Below are 15,056 nucleotides of genomic sequence, written 5' to 3' on the forward strand. Positions count from 1 at the left end.
TTCGCACGCTCCTCGTGGCTGCTCACCAAAAATCTAAGGCTTTGAGCTACTGCCTACCGATTGTCTGGAACCTCCGTGTATGTATGAAGGAAACCCCGGAATCTATCCTGATGCCTATTTTGTTAGTTTAGGAACTCGACTAACTCAAGCCGACTAAAAGTGTTCAGTCTAAGGTTCGCGAATCCCTAATTACTGCTGCTAGAGTATACTCGCACTCACTGAACGTATTGCCTACTCAACTACTATTACTAGTCAAACGATGCAAACTCCAATTCCTGATAACACCGTCTCAAAACCTAGACATTTCACTGATTAACCTGTGATAAATCAGCTCAATAACTCACAAACTACTTCTAATACAAACATAGATGGACTATGTCAATAGCTTAGACACCGATGAAGGCGACGATCTTTTCTCATAACAACTTGTAACTCAATAGATCATGTAACCTATTGTAAAAAATTATGCTACTTGCGGACTCGTTCTATTAATAGACTCTTTAAGTCTTCTAATATACTTGAACGTGTGATTAACTCCCAACTCACTAATTTCTTTAAGAAAAATAGTATTATAGCCCCTCGCTAGGCAGGTTTTCGTCGGGGTCACAGCACTCAGACTGCCGTCCTGGGGGGTGCTTGATGATTTCCGTTCAACTATCACGCTCATATTTAATTCTCCTTTCAAATACATTCAAATTTATTGGAAACACCTAACACATATATTCTTCGGTGCGTCACGCGATCGTTCACAGCGTCCGCATACGACAATGCGGCAGAATGATAATTAAGGCAGCAGTAAAAATTGAACTAGTCCCATAGATGTTATTATTTCGGGCTGAAATTTTGTTTACTGGTTCTTTAAATGATTCTGAACAACATTACATATGGATTAAACTGTAGCTGGTATAGATCAAAAATTTTTTTTTGAAAAAACATGGAAAAAATATTAACTGCATTATTGAATTCCTCGTGAAATTTTACATATAAAACCATATTAATCACTCCCACATCGATAATTTATCACCAGGCTGGAATTTCACTTGAGGCTCCTCTTAAGTTTAAATTTAAGGAAAACAAAAATGGTGTTGTGTCCATGCGTGGTGTCGAAGCGACTCGATGGAGCATACGCGGTCACCCTATTACTCAGATTAGATAATAATAAAAGAAATTCAAAATTCCACGAACTCGAAAATTTCCTTCGCGAACGTTCGTTACAAACGTGTTAAATCGTTGCCCTTAGTACACAAAAGTACTCTCTCCATACAAATTATCCACGAAACTTAGTTAACCTACCCATCTTTTATCCTTCGATTGCTGTTTTCACAAGGGATGCCATCCTTATAAAAGATTAATTGAAAAGAGTAAAAGAATATCGTCCACTTAGGACTTAATGGGTTAATCGATTTTCGAAATTTGAGAAATTCATAAATATAAAAATTTCAAATTGTAATATCTAGGTCAAAAAAAAGATATTTAGGCAAACATTTTGAAGGGAAAGATTTGTAATTTAAGATGCTTTAAATAGTTTTCTATGATAAAATTTATTTACGATGCTACATAACCTCAAATATGTCAAAAAAGTGTTTTTTTACACTTTTAGGGTTAGGATATCTCAAAAATCTGATGTGATAGAGCAATACTGAGGCCAGATTTGGATTAAGCGCATCAAAATCCTGCGAGAATGTTATATGCTATTTTTATATATAATGCTATTTTTCTTCTTATATCTCAGAAAGAAATTACGACGTGAAGATCTCCGTTTTGATCTGAGATGAAAATAGTGTATGATCTTCATTTCTTTTAGTTTTATACAACAAGATCTCGTGCTTCCTGAACCGATTGGATTTGTATGTAGTATGCTATGTTATTTTTCGATATGTTTTTGCTTCTGGCATAAAATGTTTGTATTGCGTTTTGCGTATCTTATGGCCATGTATTCTGGTCTTATGATGAAATTATAATTTCTAATTTAGTTTATTAGGGTAATCTACGTTATTTTGATCATTTGTGAGATATTTAAAAATTTTTGGCTTCAATACCTTCTTGCGCACGCTTAGATTAATCCAGCGAACTCTTACTTTTCCTAATTTTAACTTTGTTTCAATCATTATGATTTTTGGTATAAGTATTATTATTATTTATGTCCCTCTTAACCCGGCTGGAAGGCTTTACAATTTCATTTTTTTGGCAGTAACGAGCACTTCATTTAGATTTTTCTCTGTTTTGAGCGTTCCAACTTTGTAAGTTCAGCAGCGCTCGCTATCTAAGTTTCCGCCTGATGGAAATATTGGACAGAATTAAATGACACTACTGTACCTATTTAGAATGGTGTTATTTTTCCCCTTATTCCATCTTGAATTGAAGACGATATTACCGTGCCCACCTAGAATAGTGTTATTTTTCTCTGACATTCCATCTTGAATCTTCAATTGAAGATGAAAACCCTTCGTAATCTTTAACAGGTGATGTTATCCATAACAGATGACACTCTAAACAAAATCTCAGCCGTAAACGTTATAGCGTATCTGCTAAGAACATTAACGCGATGTTCTTATTTCCTGAAAATCAGGATATTCTAGTTGCAAGATGTTTGGACTTGGAATAGGCGTGTCCCTCACAAATCTCTAAACAGATTATCATCACGACATGGCTTCTATGTGTTTGCGTATGTCTCTGTGTGTGCGCGCGCGCGTTCTGTGTCACATTTTATAATTGTCTCATTTTATCAGTAGGTATAACTAAGGCTTCTAGCTCAGCGTGACTGATATTATATGAACTTCAATATTTACGGTATTATATCGATATAAATATTTATCTTGATGTTGTGACAGGGTTATAGCGATGTTCGCCAACCCTGTGTGCGGCACTCTCCTCGCGTGAACGCAGCGACCAAGTGTATGCTATATAGCGACTACATACTTGTGTCGTTGCAGGATATGGAGAGAGGAGCGCGCGACGATCGGCGAGGTGTCACCGTGAGTGCGAGTGAGAGCGAGAAGAGCGAGAGAGACAGAGCGATTTTGACTGATTTTTGACGGCGAGAGAAATGGGAGCGCGGCGGCGTGAGGCTGAGAGAAATTAAGAGAGAGGAAGGGCAGTTAGGCGCGAGCTCTCGAGTAATTAGGGCCACCTAGGAGAAGACTGGACGAAACGAGATTTTGGCCAGAAAGAAACGACTGCCATCGGTGCGACTGCCACGTTTGCCAGGAAGCCAGTTGTCCGAAGCAGAGCCAGTACACGCAGCGACCATTCGCCGTCTACGAGGCAAAGGCCGTGCTGCGGCCCTTCCTGCAGTAGCTTCCATCGTCGCCAGGGCACCGTTTCCTGCGGAACTACGTTTTCGCCGGCGTCGCCTCTCGGTCGACGGACCGTCGGCATCCGGTGGGTCCAAAGCCAGTTAATCTCTCTCGCGCCAGCTCTCGCTCGATTACAGACATTAGCGTATTTTGAAAATTTATCGCGCACGCCGAGCGATCTTGCTCGCGTGATCCCGCGAACTCTGGTCGCGGAAAGGTTGAGTGAGTGCGCTCACCGCAGTGAAGTAAATCTTGTAGCGATATTAGTGAAAAGGCGTTAATAAATGAGATCGTCATATGTAGTATAAGTGAATTAAAGTGTCCGATTATTTGTATCAACCTCCCCAACCAGAGCGAACTTCGGCCTGTGAAAGTCAGCGCCGGCTTTCTTTATCGAGAAAGAACCCAGAAAAATTAGCAGAGACCAGCCCAAGGCGCACGGTGGCTGACCCACTCTTACAATGTTATTAATTTTTTACTTAAAAGTATTTCATTATAAATCTAATTCCAAAAAAATTTTTCCTTATTTTTAGTAAATGAATTTCATTTACATTTATATTAGAAATTATTGAATTATCGTAGACACAATATATCGAAAGTTATTTGTGTTTACAGAGTCCTTTGCGTGTTGAGAATGGAATGATCTACTTTAAAAATATACTAATAAATTGTAAATAAATACAGCTCTTACAAGACTCTCGCTTTATTAGGTTTTATATGATAAAAAGAGGAAATTAAATAATTATAATCTATCTAATATTGATGCTTACTTTTCAGCAAATTGCTACTGCTGGTAGTGCAGGAAACTCTAGTGGTAGTTACAGTACAAAACCTGGAAATTACAATTCCACTTACGGAGGTGCTACGAATTATGACACGTTATCAAGCTCGGGTTCATCCGGAGATTATAAAAATTCAACGAGTGGATATAGTAATAGTCAAAATAAAAATAGCTCTACCAATAATTCCACAAATACGGCTAATTCCTCGGAAATAAGTACGACGATGTATTCAAAAGGTCATGTGACATTAAACAAAGTAAATGTAAGTTTTTTACTTATTTCTTTTTGATGATAAAAAATTGATTTATCGAAATCAACATAATTTAGTTTTACTCGACACATACCTGTTTTCTGATTTGTTTTTTCTTTAAAGTTGTAAATAATAAGAAATTTAGAAAATGTTGACGATGTTCTTTTTTTATTAATTCAGAATAATTTTGATTTAATGTAATGTATTTCATCTCTAGTTGTCAAGGTTATTAATTAATTGCAATACTATTCTAAAATTAATTTGAATTGAGTATCTGAAAGTAAGAAAATAGATAATAAACCATATTTAGACTAATTTTTATGTCAAGAATGTTATATTATGACGAAACTATTTAACGCATTAACGCCGACTGGACGATTTTTCGAGAGTTATGTTTGGAAGTTACCATGCAATGTTTTCGAACAGAAAAAAGGTGCTCTTTGTAGTGGTGTTGGTTAACAGTCTCGCAAAAAAGATTGACCATCAAAAAGTTAAAAATAAAAAAGAAACTGGATTTTCGGTTGCATTTTTTGATATATCCGAAACTTCTCTAGATTACGACCTCGATATCTGAACTAAAAATAAGTAAGGTTTTCCGAACATGAATATTTTTTGATTAAACAAAATTAAGCGGAATGAAAAATTTTTTTCTGTAACTTTGTGACGAGAGCAAGCAGTACGCTTGCTCTCCATTTGTATCTCCTGTTTTTCCCCTCTTTCGGCAAGGCATGGTAGCCAGCGTTGAGCACATTTAGGAATGCGCCTAACTCATGGCCTTTTGTATCAGCGCCACTAACGAATGAGCGGAGTCGAACGCTTGAACGCTTGAGATTGAGGAAGCTGGAAAGAGAGAGAGAGAGAGAGAGAGAGAGAAAGAAAAGAGAGAGAGAGAAAGAAAGAGATGGAGAGGTAGAGAGAGAGCGTATACCTGATATAATATGCTGTATTAGTATTTTAAAGAAATGATGCCATAAACAAAGAAGTCTTATTGCGTCATACGCAGCTTATTATTTAGTACTAGCTAGAAAATAAATATAAAAAGACTAAAATTGCACAACCTAGACTAATATTGAATTTTACTCATCAGACAAGCACAATTCTTCCTGTATCTCTACAAGCTAAAGGTATCCTAGACTGATCATCCGCTTTTTATCAAAATTCATTAACGTCACGTCTAAATAAGATAATCATATGGAAACGAGCTACAACTACGCAACAGCACATTAATACAAGTTATTCATTAATACAAGTTATCCCGTTTGAAGATCGACTTTTGATGTTTCAAAACTCATTACAACCTTACATTCATTAATAGTCCAAGTTGAGATGTGTGAGCGCTAAATTCCATTACAATGTTTTCTAATTAGTATTGTTGTTTCTGGACAATCTGTAACCAATACCTGAAATTTGTAAATCAACTTCAAAATTCAGTTACTATATAGTAAAATTAATTCCAATTTTGAGAGCCAACCCGTTGTAAAAATAAATCAAACACTCCTATTAGGTTACACACGTATGTTTCGTTGGCAGATATCCAACCTCATCAGATCTTTATTAACAATAAATGAAAAAATGGTTACAAAAACAAATATATATAAAAAAATTTTTTTAAAATCAAACTAACAAACATTTACCTCAATTTATCAATCACAATCCAATTAACAAAAATTAAAGTATCAAAATCATCTTCTAACTTTCTCTCACACAAATATTCAAATTTCAACTCCGACAACAACTATGAAATAATGCAAACCGACCGGTGTCTGTTACCTTTTATATCAAAACAAATCACAAATATATACACACTTAAATATATCCCCTCTCATATGTCGAGAAGAACCGGTACAGTCAGCATCACTGCACATCAAAACAACATTCAAAAACATTCAATCAAGTCAATCAGATAAAATATCAAACAAACTCTTATATTGCTTACTTAGCAACTTACTATCTTCTTGTCTGTTTATAGTGTTGTCAGATAAATTAATGTATATCATTTCCGAAATCAGTCTTTTATAATAATTCGACTCTCTATCTAAAATTATTGTGTTATCCCAATCAAACGCATGCGAAGGATAATTTTTCAAATGCATCGGAATAGGAAGAGATTTTTCTATAGGTGTTTTACTATGTTCATCTATGCGTTTTTTTAAACTTCTCTTAGTTTGACCAATATACACAGAAGGAATTAATTTTACTTAATAAATGGAGAGTGCTACATATAATACATATATTCATTTACTATATCTGATTCGCTGTAGTTCATAACATTTACGTACGTACAAGCAAAATACAGACACACACACATACACATACAAACACACACACACACAACTCCATTATTCTACGAGGGTCGTTTGAAAAGTCCGTGCAAAAATAAAAACTGCTTGATTTTTTTAATAAATCTTTTTATTGTTAAACATGGTCTCTTTTTAGGCTTATACACTTCATCCAACGCTGCTCTAGTTTGTTAATCCCTTCTAAATAATAGGATTTGTCCAAGTCTGTAAAATAGGCATTCGTTTCTGCAATCACCTCTTCGTTTGAATAAAATCTTTTCCAGCCATTTTTTCATATTAGGGAACAAATAGTAGTTCAACGGAGCCAAGTCTGGAGAATAGGGGGTATGTGAAACGAGTTGGAACCCTATCTCCATCAGTTTTGCGGCCACTACTGCTGAGGCGTGAGCTGGCGCATTGTCGTGGTGGAAGAGGACTTTTTTGTGGGCCAATCGTGGACGTTTCTCTAGCAACTCGGTTTTCAAACGATCCAATAACGATGAATAATATTCGCCTGTAATGGTTTTACCCTTTTCCAGATAGTCGATGAAGATTATTCCTTGCGAATCTCAAAAGACAGTCGCCATAACCTTCCCGGCCGAAGGAATTGTCTTCGCCTTTTTCGGAGCAGATTCCCCCTTGGTAACCCATTGTTTAGACTATTCTTTGGTCTCAGGAGTGTAGTGATGTATCCATGTTTCATCTACAGGGATGAAACGACGCTTAAAGTCTTGCGGATTTTGCTGGAACAGCTGCAAACTATTCTTGAAACACTTCACACGATCTCGTTTTTGGTCAATCGTGAGCAATCGCGGCACCCATCTAGCGGATAGCTTCTTCATGTCCAAATGTTGGTACAAAATATTATGTACCCGTTCGCTCGAGATGCCTACAGTACTAGCAATTTCACGCACCTTCACTCTTCTGTCAGCCATTACCATATCATGGATTTTATCAATGATTTCTGAAGTGGTAACCTCAACAGGGTGTCCATAATGTTCAGCGTCTTTCGTGCTCATATGGCCACTCCAAAAATTTTGAAACCACTTATAAACCATTCTAATCGAAGGAGCACAATCACCATTATGTTTATCAAGCTTCTATTTAACCTGCTGAGGCGTTTTGCCTTTGGAAAAGTAATGTTTAATCAATACACGAAATTCTTTTTCATCCATTTTTTTACAACCACTCGATTTCTTTAATTGAAATGAATGTAAAACGCAAAGTAATTGGCCGATCTGGCTGACACTTGGTGTGTGCTCTTCCAAGATATGCCACTAACTAAAAATAACCTTGATACGCACTAGTAGTGCCATCTCTCTGGCTTTTCACGGACTTTTCAAACGACCCTCGTAGTTCCAAGCTCGGGGTCCTGCCATATACGAGGGTGGTCCGATAAGTACTTAGCCTACCAAAGAAAAACGAACATTTTGGAAAAGTGGCGTTTTATTTTTCAACATAGTCTCCTTTTAGTTCGATACACTTGGCCCAGCGATGCTCCAACTTCTTTAACCCGTCTGAAAAATACGTTTCCTCGAGGTCTGAAAAGTAGGCTTCCGTGGCAGCGATTACCTCCTCATTCGACTCAAATTTCTGGCCGACGAGTGACTTTTTCAAGTTTGGAAACAAAAAGAAGTCGCACGGGGCTAAATCTGGAGAAAAGGTAACCTAAAAACATAACTTTTGAAAACTCAAATTCGCTCTTACCGATGCTTATTTCCAAACCAGCATAAACCATCCGTCATCCGTTGAAGAGACTATCCAATCAAATATGCGATTTGCTTTCGGATATATTCGGTTATCTGTGGCGAGTAGCATTGTGTAACGTTTAATTCTATCTTACATTATTAAAATAAATAGTTCGGACTCTAAGATTTATTTATAATCGCGTTTCCGAGAGTAAGCAAGAAGTTGATACGTGAAAGCTATATAAATTTTGATATTTCTAGAACCAATGAATAGCAAACACAGTATTCGCCGCTTCGATGAGCCGTTTGAAATACTATTGAGTATTGTTATCTATCGAGGGGAAGCCCGACAGCGCCACAACGAATATTCAATTTAATTTCTAGGCAATATTGATTTTACAGAGGAGATAATCTAAGACTACTTTTTTCTCATAAGAGAGAGAGAGAGTCTTATGAGTTGAGCACTAAGATTATCGTGAGGAAAAGGAATAGCAGGCTAACCATTGAATAATGAAATCAGTCTCAGGAAATAGCTGAGTTTTTATTTCGTTTAATGCTCGCGCTGCTAAGCAAGGTAGGATTGAGTATCCTCTTGCCGCAGCGACGAGCGAATTTATACTTGCGAAAACGCCTATTGTTGATATTAGCATAAACTTTGTATAGTTTTTGTCACAAAATGGCTCGATCGAAATTAAAAATTAGTGATTGAAAAAATCAGATAGAGAATAACGAATTTTTTAATATAAATCGTTTCTCAAGGAAAAATGATATAAGTTAGATATTTAAATAACACAGAATTTACAATAAATTTACGGAAAATTTTTACATAAAAAAATCACTCGTGATAAGTGGAACATTATTCAAAGTAAAAACCACTAACTTAACAATCCATTTTTGAATAATAATTAAATAACGATTTCGTAAATTCCTCTTTTAGCCATTATAAAATCAACAAATGGGTAATCGTTATCGTTAATTTTATGGATATATACAGTCGAATCGCTATCTCGCAGCGCAATTTTAATTGTTTAAATAAATTATAAATTTTTTATTTATTGATAACTCAGTCACAAATCAGTTATCAAAGTGTCAAATTCTTGCCTCTCGGTCTTAATACGCTAGGATCGCTGTTGTATATTCGAATTTGTAATATGTTTATTTGTTGCAAAATTACTAGCGATATTTACTTATAAATTAAAATAAACTAACAAATACATATTTAATGACTATAATAATTTGAGATTCGAGATCAGCGTATGAAAATTGACTGAAAAATGCTTTTATTCATTAGAAAAAACTTTGCATTTGTCGATTTTGCATTGTAAACAATAATTTTTCTACGCTCGTGACGTCATGCTCCTTATATGGTTTTGTTTTCGCCGAATTGCTCTAACGCATTTACGCGTATATGAGAAGAGTGCCTTCGCTCAAGTACCGCTTTTCTTCAGTTTTTTTGCGTACGACGGGTTGCTATTTCACAATGGGAGAAAAGGCAAATCAGAGTGGACCGTTACAATTGTATAATGGATTTTAACCGGTCTTGAATGTTAGACATCAGTCACGTGTTTGATCAAATTTGTCTAAGCTGAGGTTTCCTTCGGTATAGTTTGTTTCAGTTGAAAATGGAGATAAATTTATGTTAAATACGTGCAAAGCACAGCGATGTGATACACAGCATAGAATGCGACTAGTGCCGATTTGCGGAATCGTAACCGATGTTGCATACAGCGTGTCCAGAAAGTATTGAAACACGTGCGTAAATTTTTAAATAAAATATTTTTTACTTAAGTAAATGTCATTTTCATAATAACTTTTCGCGCGTAATTTAATGGTTACCTTGATTTTGACTTTGTTGATGATCTTCAAGGTTATTTCAAGGTCACCATCATTTTTTTTAATAAGAAGACTATTTTTGAATCTCGACAATTACAGAACAGAAAAGTTTACGTTCAAAAATGTATTTCGATCGTAGGTAAAGGATGACATGGAAGTTTAACTGAAGGTCGATCACACTTGAAATTGATTTATCTTTTTACATTAATCGTTACCCAGGAACAACAACGTAGATGTAGTTGATTGTGTTCCCTCAAAAAAAAGCAAAAAATAATATTTTTCAGCACTATGTCTTTACTTTAAGTACTTTAATTTTAAACATTTACTTCTTGACAATAAGTTAATTAATGGTATGAAGCAGTAACAGTATTTTCAATCATTTCAAAAGTAATATTACAGGTTCCTATTCAATCTTCTGTCGTAATTTAGCTAAATTTTAAGATTTAGTTTAGTTCACCCAATTTTTAGATAGCCCCAGTAAAAGTGATCCAGTGGTCTCAAATCTCGTGATCTGATTGACCATTCAACCGTATCTTTCTGATCTATACACCAATTAAAAATCACTGCATCTAAAAAATTATGAAGTGCATAGTGAGCTGATGTGCTATAATGCTGGAACCATGCGTTCATAAAGTTGTCTCCAGCTATTTTTCTTATGGAAGACACAATTTTATTTCATTGTATTTCTTCATAGTTTGTAACATTTTAATTACTATCAATGAAAAATGGACGTATAATTGTGTTAGTAAATATGCTTGCACATACGTTTAATTTTTCTGGTATCATGATTTATATTCTTGTGTCTAAAAGGGGTTTATTTCCGTCTAATATTAACAATTGATACCTATTACAAACTCGATCAAGTTTAAATGTTGCCTCATCTGAAAAAACAATATTTAATGGGAAGTTAAGATCTCGTTCTATGGGTGTCATCAGATTATTTCACAAAATCATCATAAAATTCACGAGGATCGAAGTCAAATTCATTAAGTTTGTATTCAGTGTAACTTTAAATATATGAAAATTTGTATATTTTAGTATGTTATGTACAGATAACTAACCCATTTCATGCTCTTGTACTTGTGCAACTTCACGGACGAAACTATGAGGATACTCACAATTAGTATCGTCAGTCACTAATAATAAAACATTCAGAGAATTATCGTTATTTGTTTCCGACCTAGGTCTCCCTAGTTTAGGTCTATTATTATTGATCGTGCTGATTTCTTCAAACTATGAAACGATGTTCCTAATAGTTTAAATAGAAATTTCAATTCTACCATCCCTAAAAGTCTAATTAAACAGTTGAAACCGCTCTGTAAGATTACGTTACTGCACCACAGCTTCTCATCGATTTATTTAATAAATTTGAATTATTATTAGCCCATGACTGTATCTACAAATTGGATTCGAAGATTGCTCCGACTACTTAGGAATCTGTCGGGCACACAGTTGCGACGTTCACGCGTAAGAGAATTTAGGATGGGAAAGAGAGAATGTCATCGGAATAAAATCATGCCTGCAATTTAATAAAAACAAATTTTGATTGACGGTGCAACAACAAAGAAAAACAAAACAAGAAATTTAAAGGGGCGGACCGGCACAAATGCTCGCTCGCTTTGTAATTACAAGACTTCACAGTGCCCATCGCAGGTATCGAGATAAAACTTTGTAGTTTCAAATTTAGTGGGCCACGAGAATCATTTGATTACTTATACTCTCATACGTTTTTTTTCAATCACATTGATAAAACGTCAATTTTTATAAGTTATCACGGTTCGATGAAAATTAATTTTTAACCTTTTATATTTTTACTTTCGATCAATAGGAACCGAGTTAGATTTATTTTCTAAAAATTTGCAATTCTTGTACAATAAAAGTGAAGAACTCAGACCAACGGCATTCGATTGTTAATACGTTATATTTTTTTAATACTTTATAAGGCTCTACATATTTTAACTCGTATACAAAGATAATAAGATTTAAATTTAAGTATGAGAAAAGCCGTAGGCCCGAGCCAATGGTGGGGTCTCTCTCTCTCTCTCTCTCTCTCTCTCTCTCTCTCTCTCTCTCTCTCTCTCTCTCTCTCTCTCTCTTTCTCTCTCTCTCTCGGATATGTGTGTTCGTAAACACTGATCTCATTAAAAATGATACTCTCGGAAAAATGAAGCTTATCTCACTGACTGATGCATCAATTCCAATAATTTTTTTAAAATTAGGAATAACTTCAAAATTTATTAAAGATGTTGTTTTTATTATTATTGTATTTATTTACTGTAGTTTGATATTAACTATGTCAATTTAACGAGTTTTAATTAACATTACGGTGAAATTTTCTATAACTTCTTTGTTAATGGTCTAACTAATTATGAAACCCAGGTATACAAATATAATCATCATAAGGTATATAAGTATATCTCCCTTGAAATCCAAAGGTACATGAGAAATAATAGTGATCGGTTTCGACAAAGATCAGGCCTATAGCTAACAGAGAAAGTAAAGTGGTGATGTTTCAAGATAGAGACCATGGATCTATTGAATACATCTTAAACCTTAACTAAATCTGAAAATTTCTAGTTCTAACATAGGCACGATGTAACCGGTAGTGCTAGAATCTGTCAAGAGAACTGACGTATTTTTTCAGTGCTATCGAAAATTCTTCACAACAGTGAGAAATAGTTCGAAATATATTTATTTTTTTCACAAATAATGTTATAATATATAAATTCACTATTGCACTTAGTGTTACAAGTCTTGCAAATAAGTTTTCAAGGCCGAAAGTAATGAATATATAAATATAATGTAAAATTAATCACAATTATGTGATATTACTAATAATCGTGATTGAGTTATAACAGTAACAGAATGAAAGATCTTAGCGCTGAAAATTTTAGGAACAAAGGTGGTAATATTATGGAGAATCCATGTCTGTCTCTTTCAGCACTTCTATGTACGAGGTCTGTCCAGAAAGTATCGGGCCTACGTTTATATCTTCGCGCCATAGTGTTCGAGCGACCTCTACCGGACAGAAACGTCAACAGTAAAGCCTCACGAATCTATTGGTTACTTACTGACACCTGCCGAATGTATAGTTCATGCGCAGCGTGTCTTTGTTTACAGTGCCTTTTTCGCGTTCGTCGGATTTTGAAATTGTCAAAAATGACTGAAAAACAAGATCAACGAATTTGCATCAAATTTTGCTTTCAACTCGGAAAAACGAGTTCGAAAACTATTGAAATGATGCAAAAGGCCTTCGGAAGCGAGTATATGAGCAAAACACGAAGAAAAGAGTGGTATAAACGGTTCAAGGATGGTCGCACTTCTGTCGATAGTGATTCTTGTTCTGGCCGACCTTCGACGACAAAAACCGCAGATAATATTGAGCGGGTGCGACTTGCAATCGAACAAGATCGTCGTATGACTGTGCGAGAACTAGAAGAAGATCTTGGGATACCAAAAACTATCATTTCAGAAATTTTAACCGAAAATTTAGGAATGAAACGCGTGTGTGCGAAATTCATTTCAAAATTGCTCACAGCAGAGCAGAAGAACATTCGCTTAGAAATCGCTCTGGACAATCTGGAAATGATCAATAATGATGATTATGTGCTTAGAAAAGTTATTACAGGTGATGAATCATGGGTTTATGGTTATGATCCTGAAACGAAACAACAATCTTCGCAGTGGAAGCATTCTAAATCGCCAAGACCAGAAAAAGCACGTCAAAGTCGGAGCAAAGTTAAGTCAATGTTGATTGTTTTTTTTCGATTGTGAAGGTGTTGTACATCACGAATATGCACCAACAGGTCAGACAATCAATAAAGAATACTACGTTCAAATTTTAAAACGTTTGCGTGATGCAGTAAGAAGAAAACGGCCGCACTTTTGGGAAAGAAGTAACTGGCTTCTCCATCACGATAATGCGCCAGCGCATTCATCCAATCTTGTGCAGCAGTTTTTGAGCAAACACAATATCGCATTGTTTCGACATCCTCCATACAGTCCCGACATAGCTTCTTGTGACTTTTGGCTGTTTCCAAAACTAAAAAAACCACTCAAAGGACATCGATTCGATGACAAAATAATGGTTGAAAACAATGCGACGAGTGTACTTAAGGCTATCCCTAAAAATGAGTTCCAGGGCTGTTTTGAAAAGTGGAAACATTGATGGAACCATGTTATTCAATTAAGTGGGGATTACTTTGAAGGATTCCACCCACCAGATGATAAAGAATAACGCTAGCACGAAAATATAAAGGTAGGCCCGATACTTTCCGGACAGACCTCGTATAGTATTAATTATTAATTATATCTGAAATATGTCACACCATATAACTTTCAGCAAGCAACGGCATGAGAGGAGAGGTAGCAAAATGTGGTAGGTTATTACGGAGGAGAAAGAGGGAGAGAGACAGAACAAAAACAACGACGTAGGTCGCGATAAGCGGGAGCCAAGATATGAAAATATCGCCACGGTTTGATTAGAAATCAGCGCGGGAGACAGCGAATGACTTCGACACGTCAACAATGAAATTTAAGTAATGTTTGTTTATATTTTCGACTCTGGTATTCAATTTCTACATACGAAAGATGAAAATGTTCGATTTATTTACCTCATGCTTCAGTGAAAAATGAGTATCCATACTTTACATAAAGTTAGGTATTTCTTTCCATGCAATCGCAAAAAATTACGTGTCCCTTACTATTGAGTGTGCAAAGTGTTGTTCAAAAGTGTACGTAGTCCAAAAAAAATGTGAAATTAAATAAGACAAATTTAAAATTAGTATTTTGTCGAAAAAAATAAAAACATGTACAAGCTGTAGCTTTATGAAATGAAGGTTTATCATATTCTGAAATTTCAGAAAAACTTGGAATATTACATGTGCAAAGGGGGAGGAAATATTCTTACAAACACAGCTGAATACGCC

The 15,056-nt window shown here is 35.4% G+C and overlaps 1 protein-coding gene across 5 annotated transcripts in view; it reads left to right on the top strand.

The window, feature by feature from the left end:
* The window catches only part of LOC131675031 (protein lingerer), a 796,131-nt gene that overhangs the window by 714,123 nt on the left and 66,952 nt on the right, over positions 1-15,056 (top strand). For all 5 annotated transcript variants that reach the window (XM_058953839.1, XM_058953842.1, XM_058953841.1 and 2 more), the window contains one exon: positions 4,074-4,340. In XM_058953839.1, the coding sequence (XP_058809822.1) occupies positions 4,074-4,340 (267 nt within the window). The remainder of the gene's footprint in view (positions 1-4,073; positions 4,341-15,056) is intronic.

Source organism: Phymastichus coffea, unplaced genomic scaffold (assembly GCF_024137745.1).
Source record: "Phymastichus coffea isolate CEN01 unplaced genomic scaffold, Cenicafe_Pcof_1.1 PCOF00015, whole genome shotgun sequence".
Classification (NCBI taxonomy): Eukaryota; Metazoa; Arthropoda; class Insecta; order Hymenoptera; family Eulophidae; genus Phymastichus; species Phymastichus coffea.